Raw genomic sequence first — 26,821 nt, 5'->3', positions numbered from 1 at the left:
TCAGGAAAACGTACGATCAACCGGTAGGCGAAAATGGAGAGTATTACGCGTCGTGATGATGGTTTGATGCGAAGTGAGTTTGGGACGGAGACCGGAACGCCGTCACCGGCATCTTCCGATAGGGCATAGTTAGCTCTTTTAGCTTTTACGTATCCCAGATGCACTATATTTTTACCTCCATGCTCGTCGCATTTAGGGTATGAGAGAAGGGAGGTTATACCTGTGGTAGGTCCCGCTTTAGGCTGTAGGCACATACCCCAGTGAATCTCCTTCATTGTGAACACTCGCCTGCAATGAAATCTGGTGTGACAGTTAACCTTCCTGAATTCCCTTGAGAGTTCCAAATGGTATGAATACTGTATCTTCTTAACATAGCAGACCTAACATTGAACCTCTTCCAAAGGCGATTCTACAATTATTTGAGTTCATTCATATGCTCTACGAGAAATAATACGGATAGAGAGACACATCGCGGCAAGAAACCTCCTGTCTGAAACGAATTTAGCAACATGAGCAAGCCCTACATAGGCTCCCACCGAAAATTCAACCCCTCAACTGTGCAATCGCCGATTAATACGTGACTGTAAGAGACCAACGGAGAATGGCTCGATCTCAACGTTGATGTGGGGTAGCGCATTAAGGTTTGACAGTCTCCTCTGCGAATCTTCACTTAGAACGTTCACCATCATATAGCTGATGTCGACGTTCTCCAACACACCACCTGCCAACCTAGACTCGACCATGTCAATAATGGGAACGGCATCTACGGTGACTCTGTGGTGCATGTAAAGCAAATTTAGCAGACGGGTCGAGGAATCATTGATCCGGAGGGAAAATGAGCGTAGCCTGGGTAATATCGTGGATGGTAACTTCATCCTCTCATAAAATGACATATTAAGGTCGCGGCGGCGGCATGTTAGCGACTCGAGGGTTGGCATACTAGAGAGGATGATGAAGAGTTCATCGACCGTGCCATGCCAAGATACGTCAAAATCTGTCAAGGCACATTTAGACCGATCGAGGAAGTCAGCAAGGGGTCCCATGATAGATTTGCCCTTCACTGTCAAGGACTTCAGGTTTCGTGCAGTCATGTGATCGAGGAAGGAGGGAACGTGTACCGCCAGACGACGCAGCTGCGGCATCTGAACAGAATTTTCAATGACGTGAGTATCATCATGGGTCTGAATCGTGCGATGATCTAATCTGATAGAAAGATCAATGAGAATCGGGCAGCAACAGATGACTTGGAGATCACAATGCTGCTCTCAAGGGTGGCGTGCAGCTTCTGGAGCTGTGGCAAACGGTCGGGCGGGATTCTAGCAAAGTCTTCCCAGATTGGAGTGGGCGCCACGAGGTCTAAGGATTGGAATCGGTTGGATGCTTCCATAAGAAGTGAGAAGAATGTTCTCGATATCAAGGGCACCGCATTTTCCGGGCTCCGAATGGGGAAATGGAGAGACAGGGAAAGTGGAATGTCTCTGGAGCGAGACAGAACACAGGCAAGGCATTCAATGATACCATTGCTGAGGATTATGTTGTTTAGATCGCTATGGGATGAATTGATAGTAGAGTCAGAAGGGTATGTGAATGCAGCATTGATAGTCGACCAGAGAGATGCATCCGAGAGGGTTGCACACCTCCAAGTGCTATTAACCTGCCCGATAATCCAAACACCATCCGAAGGATCAAAGGATTGAACAGGGATCTTGCGATCAGATAGGTAGTGCCGAAAGATTTTCTGAAGGAGCTCTAATGGAAGGCGAGACGATGGGTCCATAATGTGGAGGGGTTCTGGATGAGTATTGAGTATGTATATATCTTTCGTATCAGAGCCTACTTACATGCAGGCGGAGGCGAGAGACTACACGTTGCGTGTTGGTATATCGATGATGGAGGTTCGGTATCAAGCGCAGCTGAAGTATCGGGCCGAAAACCGCAATACAAGGTTTACATCGATATCATGGGTCCCACGGTTCCACTGGCCTATGATAAATGCAGGACGAGCAGAAGGCGAGATATCTGAGGAAAATGAGTAACTGGAAGGATGAGTTCTCCCTTTATCCGAATGAGCCGTCGTATTTTGTCAAAAAGGAAAGAAAAAGCAAGCCTTGCCTCTGAGATGCGCATTTCTCACCTACGAATGCGACGGTGCTTCTATGACAGCGAGGTAGGTCACGCTGCAAAAACGGTTGTCCCATAAGTGCGGAGAAAAAAGATGGTTTATTCCTAAGAACCTCAGCTTTAGCTTTCTCGGTAAATTGGCATGTTTTGAGAGTGAAAACTTCCCTTGGTCCCATTTAATGCTTTCAACTTCTTCCTGTATGTATTCTTGAAGGTATACAGTGATGAAACAGTTCATTGCTCAGTTACACGTTAACAAAAATAGAATACGGAGGCCTTCATAATGTCCCAAATTAGCGACTTCACAAATTCCTGGTAGCTGGAATTCTCATCTTAATTCGCTAAAGTTGCATGGTATCCATATATCGCGCTGTACGTGTTCCCTACGAAGGGTTCCCAGGAAATCATATCGTGGAGGAACGCTCGCGTTGGAGACAGGTGGTAGTTGAAAAAGGAGTATCATGAGGCTGTGCAGCGATCACCGATTCTCCAGGCCTGTCGTGGCGAATTTCTAGGAGTGTTTGACCTATTTGCACTGAAGAATGCGAAGTTTGTAACTGGTTGACAAAACAACTGGCGGTATATAAGAGGGGAACAGGCTTACTATTGGCGCGAGACTAGTGCCGGCGGCTATCTTTCAACCCTGTTGTAGAATTGCCGTTTCTGTGTGCCGGATTATCGTGGCATTCACGCAATCACAGACGGACAACAGCACCGCGTCAGGTTTCCTTGAGCACCCAACAAAGTAAGTGTCTTTATGTTACTCTTGCAAGTCCTCACTTTGCCAGCACGACCACTGAACAGTCAATGGATGGAGCAAAATGGTTCGATCATTATCAAGTCTCACGTGTGGACAAAAAGGCTGGATCCTATCCAGAAGATAAAGAAAACAATACTACTCCACTTCAGGTGCATAGAAAGGTAAGCAAAAAAAGGGAACAGAAGGGCAATAAATGATATATTTCAGACGAAACAGCAACATCATATGTACAAACTTGTCGATAGGTGTATCCCCGTGCTCTACGCCAACGACGTTATTAAGGCCGGCGAGTGGGGATGGCCCATTCCAGTGCTGCAGCAGCTCTATACGGCTGGGAAGCCTATCATACTAAGTCCCCTTGCTGACACTCCATGCGCGGACCTTGGAATTCATGGACTCTTAGAGAATCTTAACCGGATACTCAGCACCTCATATCCTCTCACCTCATCTTTATCTCGCCTCTTCAAGTCATGCGTCTCGAAATGTTACGACTTTGGCACTGCATGCGCATATCTCCGCCCATTTTGGTACGATAAATCGAACACCATCCAATGGCCTGTACCTATACCAAAAGACGCTGGCCTTAATCTCATACGAATCGAGATGTTGAACCTGGGAGCAGAGTATGCGTGGCTGGATGTTCTCTGTTTGAGACAGCTGGGTGGCCTGGGGGAGCATCTACGCGTAGAGGAGTGGAAGACAGATGTGCCTACCATCGGAGCAGTATATCGAGAGGCGCCTGTGGTCTGCTATTTCAGCGGGCTAGGTCGGCCACTGAGTTTCAAAGACGGTGACTTTGAGAGTGATCGATGTTGGTTTAATCGAGCTTGGACATTGCAGGAGATACCCAAAGATGAGCCGAAAATTGGTGGGGAAACAGGAGACGATGGCATGATGGACGAAGAAGGACTTTTCAAGTTCAAAGAAAAATTGGGATCGTTGCGACAGATGAGGCTTGGCGACTTTGGAGAGTCTCTATTCACCATTCTGCCGCATATGCAGAAGCGCATATCAACGAATCCGGTAGATAGAGTCGCTGGGTTGGTATTCCTTCTCTACTCAGATGGTATCCCAAAACACGATGCAACCCAGTCCGAAGAGGATGCCTGGGTAGCGCTCGTAAATGTCCTGGATGTTTATCGTTGTGGAGAACTGTTCCTCTTGTACCCCGAGCCTGGAACTGGAAAGAAACATTGGCGACCAACATGGGAGCAGATAATGACAAAGACGCTTCCATCACATTATGCCGGGGAATTTATGGGGTTCATTTCTCAGAAAGAAAAGACGAACATCGACTACCATAAGGGACTCCGCATCAACTCAGGTATTGTTCCTGGATTAGCTGGCGGATTATATGCTAATGGGAAGCCTCGGCAAGGAGAGTTGACAGTGGGCAGTCCCAAACATTCAAAATAATCGCCTACCACGCTTACCCGATACCCAATGACTCCTATACACTATTAGGCAGCAACCAAGGGGATGAAGCGCCGGAAGAAAATTTAAAATTCGTTGCACGTTGGGTAGTGGGGCGGACAAGACAGGATGGGAAGTTTGAGAAATTATCAGTGTTCAGTACAGCGGATGAAGTAGAAAATGAAAGACTTCGGAAACTCAAATTTATTGGGTTAGAGGTTGAAACGATTCTTTGTTGATTCGATCGTGTTCAAATATTGTTAGCAACAAGGAAACCATATATTATTCCACATGCCTGAAACGCATTATGGAGACATTTTTTGGCTTTTCATATGCATTTTCTGTTGAGACTTCCATTCTTACAATACCACAGCATTATCAATACCATATCGACGATGATGATATCGTACCATGCTGATTCATCTCATACACGAAATATCGTTATGCACACATCGTGTTGTTTCCAGCTCCTTCCCTAATTGACTGTGGACGTTCTACAAGTAATCGGAGGAGCGGGGGTGCTACTGTAGGAGAATGATGCTGATTGTCAAGGGTGATGATCATGAGAGGGGAGAAGGCTGGTGCACTCGTGCGTACCCAGAGAATATCTGTACGTCGCTAATGAAGATTACCCAACCCTCCCTTCCCGAGCACCCGCTCGAAACCCCAACATGTTCATGCTTTCTTGCGCTCTATATCATCCTGTAATATACAAGAAAATTTCCAGGTGAGTAGCGGAACGACATAAAAATGCTGTAGTTATTGCAGGCCAGCCAGATTTCAGAGCGCGGGAATTGAACCCACAACATGAATGATCTTATCCATTACACCATATCTGAATCTACATGTTCCATAATCAAATCTCATTCAAGAGATGTACGAAAACTGAGCGGTCCATCGTCGCAGGGCATAAAAATTGCCAACATTATGGCTCGCAGTCTCAAGGGTTAAGTTTTATCTTTTCCCTGCTCGTCATCGGTATGTGCGATTCAAGGTCATCGATGGCATTTCGACGCACGGATTCCATGTTCACTGCGGATGTGTAGCACTATATGCCATAGGTGCGGTGAGATTCAAACAGCCCGACGCAAGTTGGACTGCACTGAGAAAGGTTAGATCTGGAAAAAGACAGAAAGGATTACGCGAAGCCTGGAAAGAGACGAACAGTAATGCCATGCCTGGTATACAAAGCGAGCGCTCCTACCTACCACTGGAGTTCATGTGGCTGTTTAAAGAAATAAAGAGCACCTCACGGCGGCGTTGGATTATAGGCCTTTCCGCACAGGGCTGCCCAATTCGCGGTACGATAAGGTACAGGGAACACAGAAGGCCTGAAAGCGCGATAGCTTTTAATTGAAATATATGGTGATACAACCTAAACCTTGCCCAACGGGTCAGGACAGGCACGTCAGTAAGTGAAAGGACGTTGATGTACAGGTATATACACAAAGCGAAGTTGGTATCTTCCTCGACGATTCCGGCCACTAGGTTATTATCCTTCATCTAGAAGTCAGACGTCAGATCATATCAATATAAGGGAGAACCGACCCGAGTAATAAGATACATTGGAAATATGGACCCTCACGTGTCAAGGTAACCAGAAGCAACACCCATAGATCGTCGCCTGACAACGTAAAAAACAAACGCATACAGGAGAGCATCGTACTGAACTATTTAATAACCGTTCCCTGGACGAAGCCTCCAATGCGAACAGCGACCCTTGATCGTACAGAGACTCGGGAAATGACGAACGCACGCAAGGATGTGCTAGAATAGAGAAGATGCGTCAACAAACAATGAGCAAGAACATGTACTGAGACTCACCCAGAGCGACGCCTGAAAGATTCCTCCGAGTTTGAAGGATTCAACTGGCCTCTTCTCTTCGTCTCCAGTTGCTAAAGTGGTTATGCAAGCGTTCGAGGCGGCCTCAGAAAGTAGCCATCTCCAGCACCAGAGTTCGTACAGGTGAGTAACGAAGTTAAGGAGGGGGTTTCGGAATATATGTGTTCCCGAAGTGGCCTTGGTTTGTTGGTTATGATCAAGTCCAGCGCATGCAGACCAGTCGAAAACAAGATATATAGTTGTAGATTGCGATACAGTACTGCAACCTGAACCGTTACACGATAGATCAGGAAAGACATGTCATCAAACGAAAGCATAGCAACGTACAGGTAGGTACATAAAGCGAAACTGGCATCGCCCTCGACGAATCCTGCATAGCCCACCATCGCAGTATCTTTCATCCTGAAAGTGAGGCGTCAGTCGTACGAAGGTAAGGGTGAACTGACCTGAATAATAGGATACTTACTTCTGAATCCTTGTTGAAGAATGGTTATCGGACTGATGCGCCCAGATCACAAAAGACGGCATAGAGGAACATCGTCGAGGATCGGTGACATAATTTGGCCCAGCGCATTTTGTTCATAGAATTGAAGGAATAAGTCCTGCTGTAGAAGAGCATAATTCTGAGAAGGAGAATACTTCCGGAAAGAACAAGGCCTACCACCGAGAACGCTGCTTGGAGAATCCATGCCGTTCCCACCCCGAGTTATCCATCTTCGACGCGAAGTGCGAACTCAGTCACATAAGGCTGTGGGAAATGATGCGATGGTGAGAATTTACTAGAGAAAAAGAGACATGTCAATAAACGATAAGCAAGAACACAGGTTCTCAAACTCACCCCAGTCGTCCAAATGCGAAAAACTCAGTTCATCTCTCTACCAGTCGCCGACTCCGAGGCAAAACGTCGAGTCTGAGTCTGCGTCAGAGGTTTAATTGGAAGCGTCCATAGGAACGAGAGTTGGACAGTTGACCAAGCCAGATCGACCAGTGAAGTGGGAGCGCAGTGAAAGGAAGGGAAGGAAGCTTGCCCAGGTCGGACTCTCAAACCACGGCAGAAATACCCCGGACACCGGGTGCGCACGGGCCCGTTACGCGTTTCCGTGGGAATTTATAGAAAACTTAATCATCTCGCACCGCTTTTTCTCGCAGTGGAAGAGAGGAAACCCATCAGGTGCGAAATTTTTCAACAGCATATGTATATCAACGCTCCTAACTGTAAGCAGATCCTTATTGTTGAACATATCACTGATGCTGAGCGGCCAAAGTACTACACAAAACCATCTGGCCGGACGTTTTAACAATCAAATCACAACACAATGCATGGGCGATGATGCAACAAGATCTAATTGGAAGGATGAAGTGAAGGTGCCGACACCGACCAATGGTAATAGCGAGAGGACAAGTCAATGACAACCAGGGGTTTACCGAATACTGAAATGATACCATAACCCACAGCGTTCGTGACACTTGCTGAAAATCGCCTATGTCCATTGGTGCCAGTGACGCTCAAAGCTTCCAGTTGACTCACCTTGCAGCCATCACAGTAATTCGTTGTCCTTCGATCCCATAAACGAGTTTCACAGGAATGGAGCACGCCAATAGACTGGTAATCAAAAAATCAGCCACGCGCACTCCCCCCAAAGAACGATCCAAGTCCATGTTTCGCAGGCCATTGGCGGAGAATCTTGCAGCGAAGAGATCAGGGGTGTTGATAATCGATAAAAGGCTGTCAGAGATCCGACTGAGACTTTGAGCAAGAGACGAGTCGATAGCGAGCGTACGTGATGATGATGGCGGAAGTGAGAGCATCTTCGGCAATATCCGGCTCCGTCCGACGTCCCTTTCCGTCCTCTGCCGTTTTTACTGTTTTCGTTTTGTGCTGCTGGATATCGACGTGTTCTCTAACTTGCGAAGTTCACGATAGCGGAGAATTTGCACCCCAGCTTGGCTTTTCTTGGCCACTCTGGCACTTCCCCACAATACCCCTTGTCCAGCAGGACCATCCCTTTGCTAGCTTTTTTCCCTATCTGGCGAATGGTGGCAAGACGTAAAATTGATGAAGACGCAAGTAGCTGGAACAGGGATCGGGATCAGGTCGAGTCTTCAGTTCCCTTCTCTGGACTATGACCTGGCCAATGACTCTGAGAGCGTTAAATTCGTCTCACACCAGACACGCACTTCCGAGGTAAGCCATGTTTACTCTACTTGCTAACTAGGGAAATTTTATTTTCCGCAAGCTCTCTAGGGTATCATCTCGGTCTAATCCATGGGCCAAAGTGGCGTGTACCTTTTCTTCACTTTACCAAAACTTCCATTCCCTACCATATTACAAGATTATCAATATCGTATCGTACCAGGCCAATGTACCTCGTGCACTAGCCTAGACCGTGATGCTCATCTGCCCTCTGTTTAGCTTCTCCAAAGCACCGTATCATTTCCTGTCTTCTACAAGTACTTTCAAGAAGCGTGAGTGCGAGTGCTGATATTGGAGAATGATGCCTTCATTAAGAGTGACGAACGAGCGCGAGAAGGAAAAAAAAGGTTGGGGGTCATTTCTTGACTGGGCCGAGGTTGATTGACGTTCTTTCAGGGAGGAAGCGGAAGAGATGTACACGCTTGATGACTGAGAAACAAACTTCCTGATAATGGTCTCTTATCATTGTGAGACGCATCCAGAGAAGAACAGTACTTCCCGAATGCGGATACTCAACCCGCTCTATATTATCCCCTAGTATCCAATAAAAATTCCAGCGAGCAGCGGGACGATGAACCGGTCCTCGTCAGGGGTAAAACTTCTTGTCCAGACCACCTCAGATCAGAGGGCGGGAATCGAACCCACCACGTCAGTGATCTTATCCATTACACCACATCTGAATCTGCACGTTTCATAATTAAAATGTACGAAACTTAATATTGAGTAGCTCAGTGTTCTGTGATTACAGTCCTTGATATTGACCTAAGGAGGGCATAAAAAAGCCGAAATTAACAATCATTTTCTTCTGTAGGATTCAGAGAGTGGGGATCGAACCCACAGCACTATGACCGTTACACTATATCTGAATATAAATTTATGAAAGTTTAGTCGCAGTTGAAATGCGTTATACTACCTTGCCACCTTCCCATAAATGTGATGCAGAACCACTTCGACTCTGTCATTGGTTCTATGAAAAGTATCCGCGATTCAAACACTAATATAAATCATGCTAGCGGGTAGCAATAACCCAGTGTTGTCCTAAAAAGATAAATTTGACGGCCCCTTGTACTTGGATGATTATTTCCGTGCCTTGACGTCGATATATATATATGTATCCGCATTCACCAAGCCGTTAATGTATAATTGCTAGGTTTACTGTAGACTGCGGTTCTATTCTCCATAATCTAATTTATAAGTCAGGACATCAGAAGTTTTTGTACAGTAAAGGTATGCATCGGCGTCTCCCTCCACGATGAATTGCGGACTGAATCAATGAAAAACTTATATCCTCTGATGCGCATTCCTTCTAGTAATATTCGACTGTGACGATGGAACGTGCGGATGCAAGTACTTCTTTCCTCCTCCATGAAAAAATTAGGGATTATCGTCTTCCTATCCATACTTGTCATTCATACGCATGTGCAACCCAGCCATTACAGATACACCGCTCTACGCGACAAACTTCATATACGGTTCCTCCTATGTTCCTAGCATCCCTAGTTATCTTTGAACGTGCATCATGAGGCGTGTATACCCTGCGATCTATGCACAATACTCCTCACACCGTCATAAGGCAGACAGAGTTAGGCCGACGGTCTGGTGGGACGACCATACAATCAGGTGAAATGGGCACTCCTGTTTTCGGCAGTGGCTTTGGTGGATACACGATATTCGGACACTCGGATTGGAACCAAAGCTCGATGGATGGGGGGAAATGGTCAGAATGAGCTTGAAGGTGATGCGTACAACAGGGTCTTAAGTGATAGAATGGTACGCTAGACGGCCGGTCCATCCATCTTTGTACAAGGTAGAACAAGTCTGATCACTCAGTGTCTCTAAGGAACCAATGGGTTTGATACGATAGAGAACGTAGCACAAGACACACCATAAACTTGATCGTAAGCCTCACAAATCCGTCCGCTCAGACCGCGCCATCTCCTCCAGCATGTCTGCCTGAATGACGGGCATATACACATCCTGCTGTCATACTTTTCCCGGGAAGCAGCACAGTCGTCTCCCTTGGAAGACGGAAAAGAAACAAATCATAATTCATGAATGTCAATGTAGAAAGGATTTCAGGGCTAACTGATAATCACCCGTTACGACAATGTACTCGCGTGGCCATGATAGGCGATTTTATTCTTTTGAAGGCTGTAAGCTACAATAGCATACGAAGCAAGACGAAAAGACTCACCAAAAAGACTGCAATACTCACCACTGGCGACACTTTCGCCTTATCAAAATGTTTTGCATCCTCCTGACCTGGTATTCGAGCTGCTGTACGTATAGATGGCAGATACACTACAAGCGTTCAGAGCGGAAGTTGGTACAGGACCTAAGAGCTGATGCTACGATCGGACATGCATGCCCTTATACAAGGGGTGATATCATGGGTTGGCGAGATACTCAAAAATCCCAGCATACCTTTAACAAAAAACCACTCCCTACAATTCGGTTTTCGCAACCAGGTCGGAAAGCAGGATTTTTCAGTTGCCGTAATTCGTCGTCCTTTGTAACCCATAAACAAGCATCACAAGAGGGGAACGCGCAGACCGAACATTTTACGAGGACTGTGTCGCAGTCTGAGAGTTAGTTTGTAGACCGGCAATCAAAAAAAAAACCAACCACGTACAGCCGAAGAAATGATAAATTTAATCCAAACTCGGATCGTTGATTCGCAGACCATCAGCGCAGAATCGTGCTGGGCCCTCGATAGAAGAGATCAAGGATAGAAGTGGGGAGACTGTCGATCAACTATAGCAGGCGATGATGGCGGAAAAGGGCACGTTCGGCAATACCCGGCTCCTTCCAACGGCCGGACCGTCTCTGCCGCCTACTTTTCTGCGCGCGCCTTTATCTTTGAATTCATAATTCCCCAACCCCAAACCCCGGCTCTCCCAGTTCCATATCAGCCCCTACCGCGGGTCTATAGCCCCTGGTACCTCAACACCCCCATCTTGGACATCGTGGAGCAAACCCGTTGTGGCTATCAACAGGCCGTCGACTACACTCCGCTCAGTTTTCTGCTTCTGACCGGTGCTCTGTTGTCCCTAGCCACCCAATGATGGCCCCGTTCGATGCTGAGTACCTTGTTTCTCCTCAAGACACTATTCAGAGGGCTCATAGCTGGTGATGGATGCCGATGAGTTAAAATGTATCACTCCGGGCAGGGGACACACAGGTGGTAAGCCTAGCCATTACGACCACATGCTATATCATGATAGGGATAAAATGCAATGACAGAGGTCCGACAAGGGCGATGAAGAAGACACGATGAAGCAATCAATTATAACACAGGAATAGGTGACGATAGGTGCGGAAGGAGTGTATTCATCTTTCCGCGTCTCGCTTTCCTGCGTAGCGGTACCTATCATGCCGGCGTCTAGGTCTGGATGGTTCAGGTGACATAGACCTGTAACCGGTCGTCTTCTATATATGGGAGCAAGCTCACGATATATTTATAAGGCTTGCTCCCATATATAGAAGACGACCGGTTACAGGTCTACAGGTGACACATCAACGGAGACCTTGGTAAACGCTCAGCTGGTTCCTCTCCTACTTGACGGGCGCTTCCAAGGTAAGTCACATTTACTTTACTTCCTACGAGGAGCTAACATCTAGATTCCACAGACCCACTTTCAGACTTTCAGACTTCCCGGTCCACGGTCCAAGGCAGTGTATGCAATGTCTGCGCCTTACATTCCCTATGATACCGCAGGATTATCAATTCCATATCATACCACGCTTATGCACTAAAGACCGTGATACCCGTCGGCCCTCCGCTTAGCTTCTCCAACGTCTCCGTCTCCTGCCCTAATCAGCTGTGGGAGGATATAGACGAGAGGGGGTGCTACTGTAGGAGAATGGCGCCTACGTTGAAAGCGACGAGCGTGAGAGGGAAGAATTTTCGTTGGCAGGCTTATCTTTCTTGACCGGGGCAAGGCTGATTGTCGATCTTCCAGGAAACGAGCGGAAGGGGCATACACGCCTGATGATCATGCCACGAACGTGCTTGATAATATTCGTTTATTATGGAGAAACCGCATCCAGAGAAGATCCACCCATCGCAAATGAGATGACTCACGGTATGTTGCATCTGAATAGCCAAGGCATATTGAATAAGCCGGTATTGTCCTAAAAGGTCAATTTGACGGTCCCTTGTCCTTGGATGATTATTCCTATTCCATGTTGATCGGCATTCACTAAGCCGTTGTGGCGTATTCTCTGGGTTTACGGTAGATTGGGGTTCGGTTCCTGGTGTCCCAGTTAGAAACCAGGGCATAGGAAGTTTTCTCATCTTTTAATAATGGAAGCGGTCTCGTTGAGCAGTCAATCTAGCGGTGCTGTATTCGCGTCGAACCCTTACACCTACGAGGCAAGATTAAGCGTTATATGGTATGGCACTTGCTCGTCATGTTCTCCATAACTACCCCGCCTTGTCTGCATGGTACGTCGCTTTCAGTAGGCAAGTCGTATAGCTGGACATGGAGGGCCCATGGGTCATTTCATCTGCCAGTAACAGCTTGCAATCCCGCGGTACATCAATCCACGAAGCCTCTTGTTTATGGGAACCAGCAGATCCGAGAGACTGACTTGAGTTGATCACAGATACACTGCCAGGAGAACTTATGCTCAATGATGAATTTACTCGTGATGTTCTAGAGCCTCAATCCCATTGTAGAATTGCCGTCTGCGTGGCAGATTCCGATGCATTCTAATGGTGCAGGCTTTGTCCATCATTTGCAGTGCTATATTCTTACCACGACTCGGAGTTAGGGATGACGCAATTATATGAGCTTAATAACATATAATAAAGGGGAACGACACTAACAGACTTTTTCCGGAAGGAGTCAGTTATTAGTTTGCTGAGGCGTCATCGCCTTCCACAGCCACACGTTGGAAATACACTGCCACTACCACCACCATATCAACTCCCTCCAGCACACACGAAAGTATGTGTTATCATCTTATTCTAATTGTTTCAAGCCCTTATTCTGATGTGACTGTGGACAGCTAATGGAGGGGGAACAATGGCGCCGTCGTTATTACTATTTCCCTTCTTATCGAACCAACTAGGATCTTGCGAGACACAAATGAATTGAATGAAGTAAGTAAATCCATGAATGGGTGGCAGAAACTAATATATTCCAGGACAGACCTATCCGACAGGAATCGATTAAATATGAAAATATTAATAGGCGGATCCCTGAGCTCCGCCCTTATGATTCCATTAATGCTCGCCAAGAGGGACAGGCCGTTCAAGCACTGAAGCAGCTGTATGCCTATGGGATGCCTATCGTACTATCCTCCCTCGCTGACACTCCCTGCGTGGATCTCGGAATCGATGGACTCTTGGAGAGTTTCAACAAGGTGCTTTGCACCCGATACAATCTCACCCAGCATTTATCCGACCTTTCCAAGTCATACATCTCGAAACGTTATGACTTTGGCACTGCATTTGCGCATTTCCGGCGACGTTATTCCAACGAATTCAAACGACGCAATCGTGAAACAATGGACCGAAAGATGCGAGAAGAAGTACTCGTGGAGGATATAATCATCACTCCACGTGTGCCACCTCGCCGAGTCTGGGATCTGTATAGTAATCGAGTGGTGCCATGGTGGCTCGCACGTAAAACTCCATGGGCAATATCACAAGCATGGATGGATGAGAAAGATCGTGAGCCTGTACTAACGGCCATCAACGGACGCGAGTGGCCTGTGCCGATCCCGAAAGATAGCGATTTGGATGTCGTCCGGGCCGACATGATCAATCTAGGCGCGGAATATGTGTGGCTAGATGTCCTCTGCCTGAGGCAAGGAGATGACGAAAAGGACTATGTACGCATTGCCGAGTGGAAGGTGGATGTACCCACAATCGGATATGTGTATGAAATGGCTGACAGAGTTGTGTACTACTTCTCTGGGTTGGGTCGGCCATTCACAGCTGAGGAGCATGACCTGGGGAGTAATAGGAGTTGGTTTCGACGTGCGTGGACCTTGCAGGAGATCAGCAAGCACCCCATTATCGGCGGGACTTCCATCGATAACGCGACGGTGTACGAAATGCTGCCCGCCAAATTTCGCGAGCAGCTGTTGTGGCTGGAGAAAATCGCACAGCGCATATTCAAACAGACAGATGTATTTGTCGTATTGTCCCACATGCGGGGTCGAGTGTCGACCAAACCCAGAGACAGAATCGCAGGACTAGCATATCTTCTGAGACCACAGATCATACCCGCATATTACGAGGCACAGTCGGAAGAGGATGCTTGGACTGCCTTGGTGAACGTAATCGCATACGATTACAAGGTGCCAATGCTTTTCCTATACCCTGAACCTGGGAACGGAAACGAAATATGGAGACGATCATGGGACCAGGTCATGAATGGAAGCCTTCCGTCTCACAATCCGCATTTGCATGATGCTGTCACTTGGAACCGGAAGACCAATACCAACTCATATGAAGCATATTTCATCGGATCGGCCCTTGTGCGAGGATTGGACCGGGAAGAAAAGCGTGGGAAGCCTCGGCGTGGAGAGTTTATTGTCAAAAACAAGGTCACTGGGACAGATCATAGATTTAAGATCGTCGCCGCCCACCAATACCGAATAGCGGACGGCCGGTATACAATTTTTAGCTGCCCTAATAAAGGACTCCATTCAGAGGAGTGGAGGTACTGGGTTTGCGGTCGGATGCGGGCAGGAAAAAGGTTCGAGAAGGAATCAGTATTCCAGATGCCGTACTTTGTAGATGTAGGAAGGCTGAAGGCTTTGAAGCATAAGTAAAGTATCTCGCGTAATTCTTGCTTAATGGACGTAAATAACTGCGAGATACCCTCGAAGCATGTTCACAATAAACATCATGAAGAATTCTGTATGCACTCCGTTTATCAAAACGACGGATAATAATGCCAGTGAGAAAGGTGTTCCTATGGGTTTGATTTTTCACCTATTAAGAAGAATCCCTATAAACTACTATCAAGACGTTTTGAAATCATTTATCAGAAGCGACGCTGATCCATCAATTGTCCCCGCACCATCTGTGAAAACGGTAGGAACTTGCGTTGCCGTCAAATTCCTCTTACTTGATGTTTGTTAATATAGACGGTATTTATTACAGAACGTCACGCCAGAAAAGTAGGTTCAACGAAGGTTTTTCCTACCACCTACTTCATCGACCTCGAACGGTAGCATAAGCCAGTATCTATGCTACAGCCACTCCCCCCTCCTGAAGTAACATTCAAAGTACTTGACATATTCAGGCAAGGTAGTTATCACTGAAGCGAAGACACGGGGTGTGATCCACGTATGTTCAGCCAAGCCTTGGCGTTGGAATGCTTTCACGTGGATTCAAGGTCAGATGGGATGTTCAACGCGGACGTGTAGCAGCGCTGCATGTTCATAGAAGCGGTGAGATTCAAACAGCATGATGGAAGTTAGACTGCACCGAAAAGGGTTAGACCGCACAAAAGGAAGAAAGAACCATACGAAGCCTGCCGGGTCAGCTATTCACCGGCTTGTGTAAGACACAGAGAGCGGTGTTATTGAGCACCGAAAGTCATAGAACCGAGTAACGGAATAAAGAGCGAGGCAAACAGCGTTGAATTTTAGATCCCTCTGCACCGGGTATCTCAATTTTTGGTTTGCTGGTCGTGACCACGTAGAGCACAAAGAAAAGTCGATAATTTTTAATCCAAGTACTGAATACAACCTAAATTGTTGCACGATAGGCAAAAGTGCGTCATTCAGCGAAATGGCATTAACGTACAAGTACGTCCATAACGCGAAACTGGCTTCGCCTTCGAAGAATCCTGCATAGAACCTCATGGATGTAATATCTTCCATCCTAGCAGTGAGACGTCAGATCGTACGAAGGTCAAGGTGAACTGACTCGAAAAATAGGATAATTACCTTGGAATTCTTAAGGAAGAGTAGATCATCACGTGTCAAGGATAGTAGGGCCACATTCATGGGTTATTGCACGATGATATAAAAAGTAGATGTATACGTCGAGAACTAGCGATATATTCTGGCCTGGCTAATCTCGTTCTTCGAATCTGATGAAGGAAAAACTCTGCGGCAGCGAAATATGAGACAGATGCGAGAAAGAAATACGCCTATCGTCCAGAACGTCGCTCAGAGAATACATCGCATTCCTGCCCCGAGTTATACATCTTCAATGCGAAAGCAGTACACCTCACCACTATCCCACTTCCTCGTACAGGGCTGTGGGCGACGACAGCCAGCTCATGCGAGGAGATACTAAGTACTACTAGGATAAAAGAGAGACACATTAATGAATGATGAGCGAGAGCATCGGTTCTGAGATTTACCCAGAGCTAACACCCCTCAGTCACCCCAGTTGGCAGATCTCACCTGGCCTCTTGCTTGGTTTCTAATTGTGAGGCTAAACGTCATCCGATTCTGCAGCGGAGATTTAATTGAAGGACCTAATAGGTACGAGAGTTACTAGAACGCGATCAACCAGTCGAGTGAGAGCGCAGTGAGGGGAAGGAAACTCCGGTCACGCCCGGGCAACGGGTGCGCACGGGCCGTTATATATGAACTTCAACTGCGGTCTCGGACCGTTTGGCCGAAGACGCTTTCCTTCTGCCGTCATCATCAGTTGCCTACGATTAATGCTCGTCGTCCTTTGGTCAAAGTCTCCTGATCGTTTCGTCTAAATCACATATCAAAGTCCTGCTTCTCCGCTGAACGATACTGCATGATTTCTCAGTGTAAAACAAGATCTTAGATTGAAAGCATGTTTTCTTCAGGAGAAGCATACGCGGTGGTTTCTTTGATTGTTTGTCTTGGTGCTGACAATAACTGAATCGTTAAGGCGGCCCTCCGTCCTTCTGTGTTATCCCTCGTTGGGCGCTTCGCATCTCCTGCGACTCTCATTACTATGGGCATATAGAAGAATAACGACAATCAACCGTCACAGCAGCTGCAAGCTCAGTCCTTCGCGTCAACCGAACTTTTGAGCTTAACCCTTTGCTGCCAATCAGTGAATACCGATTTACAGAGGGCATCATACAGTATTGGTTTTAGGACAGCGTTACACTGAGTATGTTTGCCTATTTTTCAGTCTCTAGCCTACTCTTGACATAGCTCTCTTTAGCACCTCCCATAATGCTCCATCTGCTATGTTATATTCACCAGAAGGTTGTGCGTTTCTTCGACATCAACAAAAGATATCAGCTCCCGGTCTGATATTTACTTTGTTGCCACGGAGATGGCTCCTCTCCACACTTTCGATGCACGTATCAGTAAATCGGACGGATCGACGGCGAACGTGGCATTCTTCACATCGACCATCAAGACAACATCTCCCCCGCCACCGACCGAGGTCGTCTTCATTCCAATGTCGTCTATTCCTGACTCTCTATGGCTGCTACGATTGATACTGTATATTCGAAAACTACGGATCTATCTATCACAGAAAAATTTGGGAGCTTTCCAAGGAGTAAGTCTTCCAGTTTTCTTTTTTCATTTATTGGTTCTGATTTGAAGTTGACTGATCGATTAGATGCTTGCTGACCACTGTGCTGCTGCCAGTGTAAGATTCGTGAAAGGGCGAAAGCGTCGACATCCAGATAGCACGCAAGGATGCCCCTCGGCCTATCGCACGGAGGCAGAGATTCGTCTGCCATCCCCCTGATGTCGTTGGCGTCGAGGTCCTGTCGGATGCCAAGTCGTTGTGAGGACCTGGATCAGTGTGTCAAGCACGTCATTAACCGAAGGGCGATACAACTACTATCGAGTTCGGTCACACCGAATAACATCGCGGGTCCGTGCGCATCGGATGTCGGGCCTGCTGCCGCCGTGATTGGGAGTCCGAGCTGGGATTTCTTTCCTCCCGATTCACTGGTCAACCTTGAACTGTGCGGCTGCCGTTCCCATACTCGTCTCCAACGGAACGTCTACCATGGACTCGGACACTACAGTTTGTCTTGCAAACAGTATGAGAGAGGCAAACTGTTCTGCCGCCTGGGATCACACGAGTGAGTTGAGGAACGAAGGTTTTGCTCACTGTATATTGACGTATATAAGTAGCTTTAATTCCTCATAGAAGCCCGTCGTCATCTCCCAGGGCTCGGTACGATTAAGGTCACCATTCGTATTCGAGATGTGGTGCAGGAATAGGACGAATCCCCCGGACAGTGGTAGTAAGCTACGATGCTGCACAAGTTTTCGTCTCCCTATCTGATGGCCCTCGACGACGTTCCTCCGCGTCCATCTCCCTTCCGCTCAGACGTCGTCATGCGGATGGATATCTATGGATGTTGCCCATACTGATCTTGAACACGGTTGATGGCCCGTTCCTTCCAATGCGAGCGAGACAGACGGCCTCTATTTCAGGTCAGTACTTCCTTCTGTTCATATAATTCTGTCTCTCACTCTTACGACGCAGAATAGGAAATCACGATGGATTCATACCAGCTTTGCTTGTGTATATTTCACTGTACGTCGATATCCTTTGACTTAATGATGGTTTTTCTCACCATGTCCGACAGAATTCATTGTATATCCGTATTCTACAATTAAAAGTTATCGTATTCTCAATTCTTCTGCGTGTGAGGGACCATAGGACTCATCGCGTGGTCTGGGTTACTTCTTCCTCTTCCGTGGCTCAATAGATTCTTTCGACATTGCTTATCCAGTCTCTCCTCATTAAGGCTTCCAATCACCGAGCTACGGGCTATTCCTATTATGCTATTTCCGATTCATCTTGGAATGGACGCTAGTATTACGACATGCTCAACTATGATGCTGCCTACTTCTCCTGGATTTTGTGCACATTATCGACCTCGAGCTGTTTACTATCATCCTAGAGATGACAATACACAAGCAGTGCTGTCTGCTCAACAGAGGGGAATTCTTACGACTCCGGGGCGAGATTGAACTTTATTTATGGTGGTACTTGCGTGTCACAATCCGTACTGCCATAACTACCTCGCCTTGTCTACGCAGTACGTCGCTGTTGATAAGGCGAGTCTTATAGCTGGACGTGGAGGGCCATAGGTCGTTTTATCTGCCGGCAACGGCTTGCGATCCCGTGATAAGTCAATCCATGAAGCTTCTTGTTTGTAAGGGCCTATTGCGACGGATCCAATAGAGGCCGAATAGTGACAATCACAGATGCTCTTCTACGAGAACTTACGCTCAATGGTTCCCCTTACATCTTCGACACTTGGCTGAACATACGTGGATCATATTCTGTGCGTTCGCTTCCGTGATAACTCCTCGCCTGAATACGTCAAGTCCCTTGAACGTTATACCAGGGGGTAGGGAGCGGCTGTAGCCACCGATACTGGCTGGCTTATGAAATACCGTCTATGGTAAAAGGAATTTGACTGCAACGCGAGTTCCTACTGTTTTCGAAAGACGGTGCGGGGACAGTTAGTGTGTCAGCGTCACTTGTAAGTTGTTAGCATCATTATCCGTCATTTTGACAAACGGCGTACATACAGAATCCTTTGTGATCTTTACTGTGAACAAACTTCGAGAGTATCTCGCATCTATGTCCATCACGCAAGAGTGACGCGAGACATTTCACCCATGCGCAGAGTCCTCAGCCTTTCGGCATCCACAAAGTACGGCATCTGGAAAACCGACTGTTTCTCGAATGTATTCCCTGGTCTCATCCGACCGCAAACCCAGTACCTTGAGTCCTCTGAATGGAGTCCTCTATTTTCACTACTAAAAATTGTATACCAACCCTCGGCAATTCGGTGTTGGTGGGCGGCGACGATCTTGAAACTATGGTCTCTCCCAATGAACCTGTCTTTGACAATAAAATCTCCACACCGAGGCTTCCCATGCTTATCTTCCCGGTCCAGTCCTCGGACAAGGGCCGATCGGATGAAATAAGCTTGATACGAGTTAGTATTCGTCTCCCGATTCCACGTGACGGCGTCGTGCAGCAAATACGGATTGTGAGATGGAAGGCTCCCATTCATGACCTGGTCCCATGATGGTCTCCATCTTTCGTTTCCGTTCCCAGGTTCGGGGTATAGGAAAAGCATTGGCGCCTTGTAATCATGTGCGATTACATTCACCAATGCAGTCCAGGCATCCTCTTCCGACTGCGCCTCATAATATGCGGGTATGATCTGTGGTCTCAGAAGATATGCTAGTCCTGCAATTCTGTCTCTGGGTTTGGTCGATACTCGATCCCGCATGTGAGACAATATGGAAAACACATCAGTCTGTTCGAATACACGCTTTGCGATTTTCTCCAGCGACAGCAGCTGCTCACAAAATTTGGCTGGCAACATTTCGTACACCATCGTGTCATCGATGGAAGTACCGCCGATGATGGGATGCTTGCTGATCTCCTGCAGGGTCCAAGCGCGTCTGAACCAACTCCTATCACTCTTCAAACCACTCTCCTCAGTCGTGAATGGTCGACCTAACCCGCAAAAGTAGTACACCACTCTCTCGGCCATTTCGTATATGCGTCCAATTGTGGGAACATCTACTTTCCACTCCGCCGCGCGCACATTTTCCTCTTCTCCGCCTGCTTGCCTCAGGCAGAGGACGTCCAACCACACATACTCCGCGCCTAGATTGATCATCTCAATCCGAATGGCATCCAAGTCAGTATCTTTCGGGATCGGCACGGGCCACTTGTAGCCGTTGATTGCTGTTAGCACAGGCTTACGATCCTTCTCATCCATCCACGCGTGTGATATCGCCCATGGATTCTGGCATGCGATCCACCATGGTACCACCCGATTACTATACAAATCCCAGACCCGTCGAGGTGGCACAAGGCGACTGACGATTATTTTGTCCATAATTACTTCCTCCCGCATGTTCCTGTCCACTATTTCACGGTTGTGTCGTTTGAAGCCATTCTTCCAAAGCGGCCGGAGATGCGCATACGCAGTGCCAAAGTCATAATGTTTCGAGATGCATGACTTGAAAAAGCTGGATAGAGAAGGTGTGAGAGGGTGTTCAGTGCGAAGTATCATGTTAAAATTCTCTAAGAGTCCATCAACTCCGAGATCCGCGCAGGGAGCGTCAGCGAGGGAGGATAGTATGACGGGCTTTCCATTGTCGTAGAGTTGCTGCAGCACTGGAATGGCCCATCCCTCCTGGTTGGCCTTCATGGAGTCATAAACGTGGAACCCGGAGATACACCTATCGATATGATCATATTGAATCTGTTGCCGTTGGCGTAGTACGGTCTGGAATATATTAGCATCTGCCCGCCCTTCAGTGGATTTACCTGCTTACTTCATTTGTTAGGGATCGCAAAACATCGCCTTCATAGCGTGACTTCTCCATGTTTGGAAAAATATAATCGTAATAACGACGGTGCCATCGTTCTTCATCCGTTAACTATTCATATTCACGTCAGCTTGAAACATCTAGAGTAAAATGAAAACGCATACTTTTGTGTCTGTTACAAGGTAGTTGAAATAGAACATACGCGTGCGGGTAGGTGATATCACAGGACTTGGTTCATCAGGGGACGCCGGTGCGTCGGGGAACATCGGTTGTAGATAATAGCGGTAGTCAGAATGAGGGCTTGGGACATCGAGAGTAAGACGTCTATGCATACTTTGGTGTGTACCAGAGGGGGACTGATGTAGTGGTGGTGGTATGGTTCCAACCAGTCGCTGTGGAAGGCTATGACGCCTCAGCGAACTAATAACCAACATGTGTCCAGAAATAGTCCACTTGCACCGATCCGATCTATCACAGGTATTACGCCCATATAATTGCGGCCTCTTGACATCTGGGTCGTAGTAATAATTGGGCACTGCAAATGATGGACAGAGCCCGCACATCAGAATGCATCGCAATCAGGCACACATACGCAGTCATGAGACGCCCATTTCGGCATAAGCTGCCTACCTGATACCGGAAATAGTGTCTTCTTCCGGTCTCGACTCCACAGAGCAAGAATGGGGACGAGTATTGGCAGGTAGGTAGGTTGGCGCCTCCAAAGAGAATCATGTCATTCCAGTGACAGTTGATGGTCTAGACTGACATGTCAGAGATATCCTGCCGGTGTCATTCTTGTGCTAATAAGTAGTCAGTCTGTTACCTTCATATCCCATGGGCTGCCTTTTAACCCAGTCATAAACCTTTTCCTCAGCAGGGTGACGAGCTCAAATTCTCCGAGAAATGGTCCAGAGAAAATCAGGAATGGCACAGTCCCATCGCAATTCATTCTCTCAACCAGGCTTTCCAGAAAACCGACCCATCGACCTCGGGCGGTATTGTAAGCTCGCGTCTGCCGCAGCAGTTGCCTACCACCTCCTGATGTGACGTTCAAAGGACTCGACGCATTCAAAACGAGGTAATTATCGCTGTAGCGAATACACTAGGATATGGTTAATAAGTGCGAAGTTAATAATACGTATTAGATATCCTATCCACGACGAGATCCGAACCAAAAGCAGATGAACACGGACGAACGTTGTCGAGGACTCGAGGTGTTCAGGCCTGATTATCGGATCAAGAGACTAGAACTTCTGCCACAAAGCAGTAACAATGAGCTATAAGAGACTCGTAAATTCGGGAAGTCAAATTTTAGCTTCTCCCTGCTTGTCGTCGGTGAGTGTGGTTCAAGTAGGACACGTTGGGATGTTTTCACGCGAATTCAAGGTCAGATGGAATTTCGCCGCAGGGATCCTATGCGGATCCTATGTTCGACATGGACGCGTAGTAGCACTGCATGTTCGTAAGGCGGTGAGATTCAAACAGCATGACGGAAGTTAGACTGCACCGAAAAAGGAGATCGGACAAAAAAGGAAGAAAGTATTACGCAAGACCTGTCAGGTAGGATGTTCACCTTCTCGTATAAGAGCGGTGCGGTGCTATTCAGAACCGGAAGTCATAGAACGGAGTAACGGAATAGACGGCGAGGCATATAGCGTTGAATTTTAGGTCTTTCTATACCGGACATCTTAATTCTTGGTTTGCTAGTCGTGACCACGGAGAGCACGGATAAAAGATGGTAAGTTTCAACTCAAATATATGGGAATACAGCCTAAATTGTTGCACGATGGGTAAGAAAAAGCACGCTATTAAGCCAAATGACATTAACGTACAGTTATGTCCATAAAGCGAAACTGGCTTCGCCTTCGGAGAGTCCTGCTTTGTCCACCATTGATGCACCATCTTCCATCCTAGACGAAGGTCAAGGTGAACTGACTGGAAAAATAGGATAATTACCTCGGAATTCTTAGGGAAGAAGAGACAATCACGTGTCAAGAATAGCAGGGCGACATTTATGCTTCATTGCGTGACGACATAAAAAGTAGATGCATACATCGAGAACTAGCGATGCATTCTGGCCTGGTCAATCTCGTTCTTCGAATCAGAAGGAGAAAAACTCTGCTATGAGAAGAAGAAAGATGCGAGAAAGAATTAGGCCTACTGTCCAGAACGCTGCTTAGAGAACGCCTCCCGTTCCTGCCTCGAGTTATACATCTTCAATGCGAAAGGCAAACTCAGTCGTATGGGACTGTGGGCGACGACAATTAGCTCTTGCGAGGAGGTGCTACTACTAGGATACAAGAGACACATCAACGAATGACGAGCATCGCTTCTGAGTTTCACCCAGTACCAGGACCTCTCAGTCACCCAGTTGGGAGATCTCACTTGGCCTCTGGCTTGGTCGCCAATGGCGAGGCACAACATCATTCGAGTCTGCGGCAGAGATTTAACTGAAGGAGTTCGTAGGGGTAAGAACTAGAACGAGATCTACCAGTCGAGTCGTGAAGGGAAGGAAACCCCCGGGTCACGCCCGGACGACGGGTGCCTATGGGTGCGCGCGGGTCGTTTCGTGATTCCGTGGGAATTTCAACTGGACACTCGGACCGTTTTCCGAAGACACTTTTCCTTCTGCCACCGGTAACACCGCACCACCACCATCATCAGTTGCACCTACCCACGATTAATGCTCGTCTTCCTTTGGTCAAAGTCCCCTTTGTATCTCTGCGGCAGTCTCATCCAAATCAAGTCTCAAAGTCCTGCTTCTTCGCTAATCGATGCTGCGCGATTTCTCTGTGTAAGGCAAGATCTTGGATTGAAAGCATGTTTTCTTCGAGAGAACGTACGTGGCGGCTTCTTTGATTATTCGCTTCGATGCTGAGTAGCCGACTCCGACTCTCAGGCTCCCTGAACCGTGAAGGCAGCCCTTTATGCTTTTGGCTTATTTTTCGTTTGGGTTCTCTGTATTTCCTGCGACGCTCATTACTAAGGACATATGGGATAACACGACGATCAGCTATCACGATGGCTGAAGGCTACTAATTCTCGCTGCCATCGCAAGAAGGATAAGAAGAATGGGAAGAAAAGCAGGCGGGATGGTGAGTATCATTGCTCATACAGTTTATATCACTCCTGCTCATTTTCCTCAGCTGGAATGAATAACATCAATTCTGATCCAGACGATGGTGACTTCTCCATTGAGAGTGAGTCGGGGGATACAAAATATCGTCTCTGGCGCGAGCATGCGGCTATTGGTAAGACTTTAAACGAGTAATGAGCTAGAGCACAATTAAATAGACACATTTTATTTATTGACGGTCGTAAACGGCCGTGGACGGCCGTAAGATATCCGTACTGACACCGAAAGGCTTTCAAATTATGTTTTACAGTACGGTATATGGTAACTTCCGTTACCGACTAGGACCAGGACCTTACGGCCGTATACCGTATACGGTACGGTGCGCAGCCCTAGATACAGCGTACGGATTTCATACGAAACGATGTCGTTCCCTACGACAGCTCACCGTACTGGGTATAAAAACTTAAGCAGTTCAGCACCTATTCACATACGGGGAATCGAACCCCGAGCTGCCCTCGGACGTCTGGCTGCCAGACTATATGAACGGTGCTCATCAAGCCATCACTGAGGTTGGTGTTCTGTCGTGAGTCTAATCTCTGGAATGCGGAACCAGGCCAACCGTTCGAGTTATGAGTGTTAGTCACTTAGTCACCGGTTACTTACTTTATTTAGAAAGTTCCGAACATTGATTTAGGCAGATAAGCCCCCGGAATGAGGCCGGTTGGCCTTTACACTATATCATTATCGAGCTCTGAGGTGGGAACGATGTTATCGTGTGTTACTCTGTGCTGGTGACTGTGGCAACACTAGCTATGGACTGGATTGCATATCGCTCTATGGAAGACATCGACTGGGGCACGAAGAAATGGCACGTCGAGTACGGCGAGTAGATATCCATGTTAGGACGGACAAATAGCTGCAGGGCTGCAGCTAGGTTCATCACCGTTTCATCGTAACATATCATTCTTGCCATAACGATCGACGAGTACAACAACGGTATCTATTATTAACCACGCCTTGTAGCAGTTAATAATGCCCTTGTCTCTGTAGCTGGAGGTTCGATTCCCCTTATCTGCCATTTTCAGGTGTGGTGCAAATTTTGATAAGAGGCATAACATAGCGAACTTTGCATGCCAGTATTTCGCTGATGTATATGACTATTCTCCGACAGTCAGCATATAATTATGGAGTAACATCTGAATGGAATGATGGAATATGGTCTATCCTTGCTCTGGGAATAGATTAGGTAACGTCCTCTTCCTCTCCGCACTTATCATTTGATCCGCACATACTAAGCCATCCCACACACGGTCACCCACTCTAAATACAGCACATAGTGCGACGAACTCCCGCACAGCGATTGTCTACGGGTAGCACTCGCCATCCTCCTAAGTCCTTTCCACCCCACGCTCGTCTTTGAACTCGCCAGTCAAGCCTAAAGAATGCGTAAATCATGTGGTCTATGAGGGACACAGGTCATTGTCCTAATGCCGACAGAGCTAGCTCGGAATCGCTGAGATTTATGTTCAATATAGCGAGGGAGTAAAAGAGGGAAATCAACATGGGAGGTCTGTTGCGAGGGCGAGCCTGCTGATGGAGTGGGTAGGTAGAGTGAGAGGAGGCGCTCGGATGCAGGAAACTAGGATGAGAAAGACACACAAATGAATCAAGATTGAGGTTCCAGTGAAGTGTCCTCTCTGCTTAATGAGAGCCATGCAGAACGCTCTTTGTGGATGTATATTTATGAGAGACATGTCGGAGATTGGGTCATGATGGTCGCATGAAGCGTGGAAAGAAAGCTAGGTCACGGACACGCCGTTTCGAGAACCAAATAAGAACACGTCAAGGCGGACAGACGACAAAACAGTCTAGATAGAAAAAGAATAGAAACGAGCATGATAGAACAGCAACTTTCAGGCTCGTAAGGGGTGGAAGGGTACGCCGGGTGGCTAGTCCATCCATCCTTATAGCAGACCGAAGAATTTTGACTCCGAGAGTCTCTAAGGAACTAACGAGTTCGATGCGACAGAGAAAGTAATCCAAGACGCACCATGAACTGGCATATAAGCCTGACAAATAGCCTGCGTCACCTAAGCATGTGCACTCGCTCTTTGCTCAGAGGGCTGCGTCGTAATAGCATGCATATATGCCTCCTGGCATGATTTCATCC

General features: G+C 47.3%; 7 protein-coding genes across 7 annotated transcripts; 3 read left to right on the top strand and 4 right to left on the bottom strand.

The window, feature by feature from the left end:
- Positions 1–266: 266 nt before the first annotated feature.
- Positions 267–1,924, bottom strand: EV420DRAFT_1523903 (uncharacterized protein). Its single transcript, XM_060472317.1, has 4 exons — positions 1,842–1,924; positions 1,303–1,791; positions 537–1,243; positions 267–490 (listed from the first exon to the last, which is right to left on the bottom strand). The coding sequence occupies exons 2-3, from the start codon at positions 1,775–1,777 to the stop codon at positions 552–554; spliced, it is 1,167 nt and encodes a 388-aa protein (XP_060333890.1). The 5' UTR covers positions 1,778–1,791; positions 1,842–1,924; the 3' UTR covers positions 267–490; positions 537–551.
- Positions 1,925–3,421: 1,497 nt separating this feature from the next.
- Positions 3,422–4,099, top strand: EV420DRAFT_1240519 (uncharacterized protein; the record flags this gene model as incomplete). Its single annotated transcript, XM_060466624.1, has 1 exon — positions 3,422–4,099. A coding segment is annotated over one exon (678 nt), but the record flags the coding sequence as incomplete, so codon positions are not given.
- Positions 4,100–5,417: 1,318 nt separating this feature from the next.
- Positions 5,418–5,882, bottom strand: EV420DRAFT_1180597 (uncharacterized protein). Its single transcript, XM_060466224.1, has one exon. The coding sequence runs from the start codon at positions 5,795–5,797 to the stop codon at positions 5,495–5,497; it is 303 nt and encodes a 100-aa protein (XP_060333888.1). The 5' UTR covers positions 5,798–5,882; the 3' UTR covers positions 5,418–5,494.
- A 1,535-nt stretch (positions 5,883–7,417) lies between these two features.
- On the bottom strand, positions 7,418–7,992 carry EV420DRAFT_1523897 (uncharacterized protein). The gene is made up of 2 exons (XM_060472316.1): positions 7,665–7,992; positions 7,418–7,617 (listed from the first exon to the last, which is right to left on the bottom strand). The coding sequence occupies exons 1-2, from the start codon at positions 7,943–7,945 to the stop codon at positions 7,479–7,481; spliced, it is 420 nt and encodes a 139-aa protein (XP_060333887.1). The 5' UTR covers positions 7,946–7,992; the 3' UTR covers positions 7,418–7,478.
- Positions 7,993–13,432: 5,440 nt separating this feature from the next.
- On the top strand, positions 13,433–15,119 carry EV420DRAFT_1639481 (uncharacterized protein; the record flags this gene model as incomplete). The annotated part of the gene is made up of 2 exons (XM_060476977.1): positions 13,433–13,437; positions 13,487–15,119. The coding sequence occupies 2 exons, from the start codon at positions 13,433–13,435 to the stop codon at positions 15,117–15,119; spliced, it is 1,638 nt and encodes a 545-aa protein (XP_060333886.1).
- A 2,452-nt stretch (positions 15,120–17,571) lies between these two features.
- On the top strand, positions 17,572–17,997 carry EV420DRAFT_1477025 (uncharacterized protein; the record flags this gene model as incomplete). Its single annotated transcript, XM_060469386.1, has 2 exons — positions 17,572–17,802; positions 17,866–17,997. 2 exons carry the CDS (start codon positions 17,572–17,574, stop codon positions 17,995–17,997), a joined length of 363 nt encoding a protein of 120 aa, XP_060333885.1.
- Positions 17,998–19,867: 1,870 nt separating this feature from the next.
- Positions 19,868–21,841, bottom strand: EV420DRAFT_1639479 (uncharacterized protein; the record flags this gene model as incomplete). Its single annotated transcript, XM_060476976.1, has 3 exons — positions 19,868–21,532; positions 21,582–21,686; positions 21,740–21,841. The coding sequence occupies 3 exons, from the start codon at positions 21,839–21,841 to the stop codon at positions 19,868–19,870; spliced, it is 1,872 nt and encodes a 623-aa protein (XP_060333884.1).
- Between the last annotated feature and the right edge of the window lie 4,980 nt (positions 21,842–26,821).

Source organism: Desarmillaria tabescens, assembly GCF_030435595.1.
Source record: "Desarmillaria tabescens strain CCBAS 213 chromosome Unknown EV420scaffold_9, whole genome shotgun sequence".
Lineage (NCBI taxonomy): Eukaryota > Fungi > Basidiomycota > Agaricomycetes > Agaricales > Physalacriaceae > Desarmillaria > Desarmillaria tabescens.
Note: the sequence above shows the minus strand (reverse complement) of the source record. Positions and strands in the feature narration are given on the sequence as shown.

What these genes read in the sequence shown, in the direction of transcription:
- EV420DRAFT_1523903 (XM_060472317.1), bottom strand. Translation starts at nt 1,777, where the DNA reads ATGGACCCATCGTCTCGCCTTCCATTAGAGCTCCTTCAGAAAATCTTT. An exon ending in TGCTAGAATCCCGCCCGACC is followed by an intron (nt 1,244 to 1,302) that starts GTTTGCCACAGC and finishes GTGATCTCCAAG; the next exon opens with TCATCTGTTGCTGCCCGATT.
- EV420DRAFT_1180597 (XM_060466224.1), bottom strand. Translation starts at nt 5,797, where the DNA reads ATGAAGGATAATAACCTAGTGGCCGGAATCGTCGAGGAAGATACCAAC.
- EV420DRAFT_1523897 (XM_060472316.1), bottom strand. Translation starts at nt 7,945, where the DNA reads ATGCTCTCACTTCCGCCATCATCATCACGTACGCTCGCTATCGACTCG. An exon ending in ATTACTGTGATGGCTGCAAG is followed by an intron (nt 7,618 to 7,664) that starts GTGAGTCAACTG and finishes CAATGGACATAG; the next exon opens with GCGATTTTCAGCAAGTGTCA.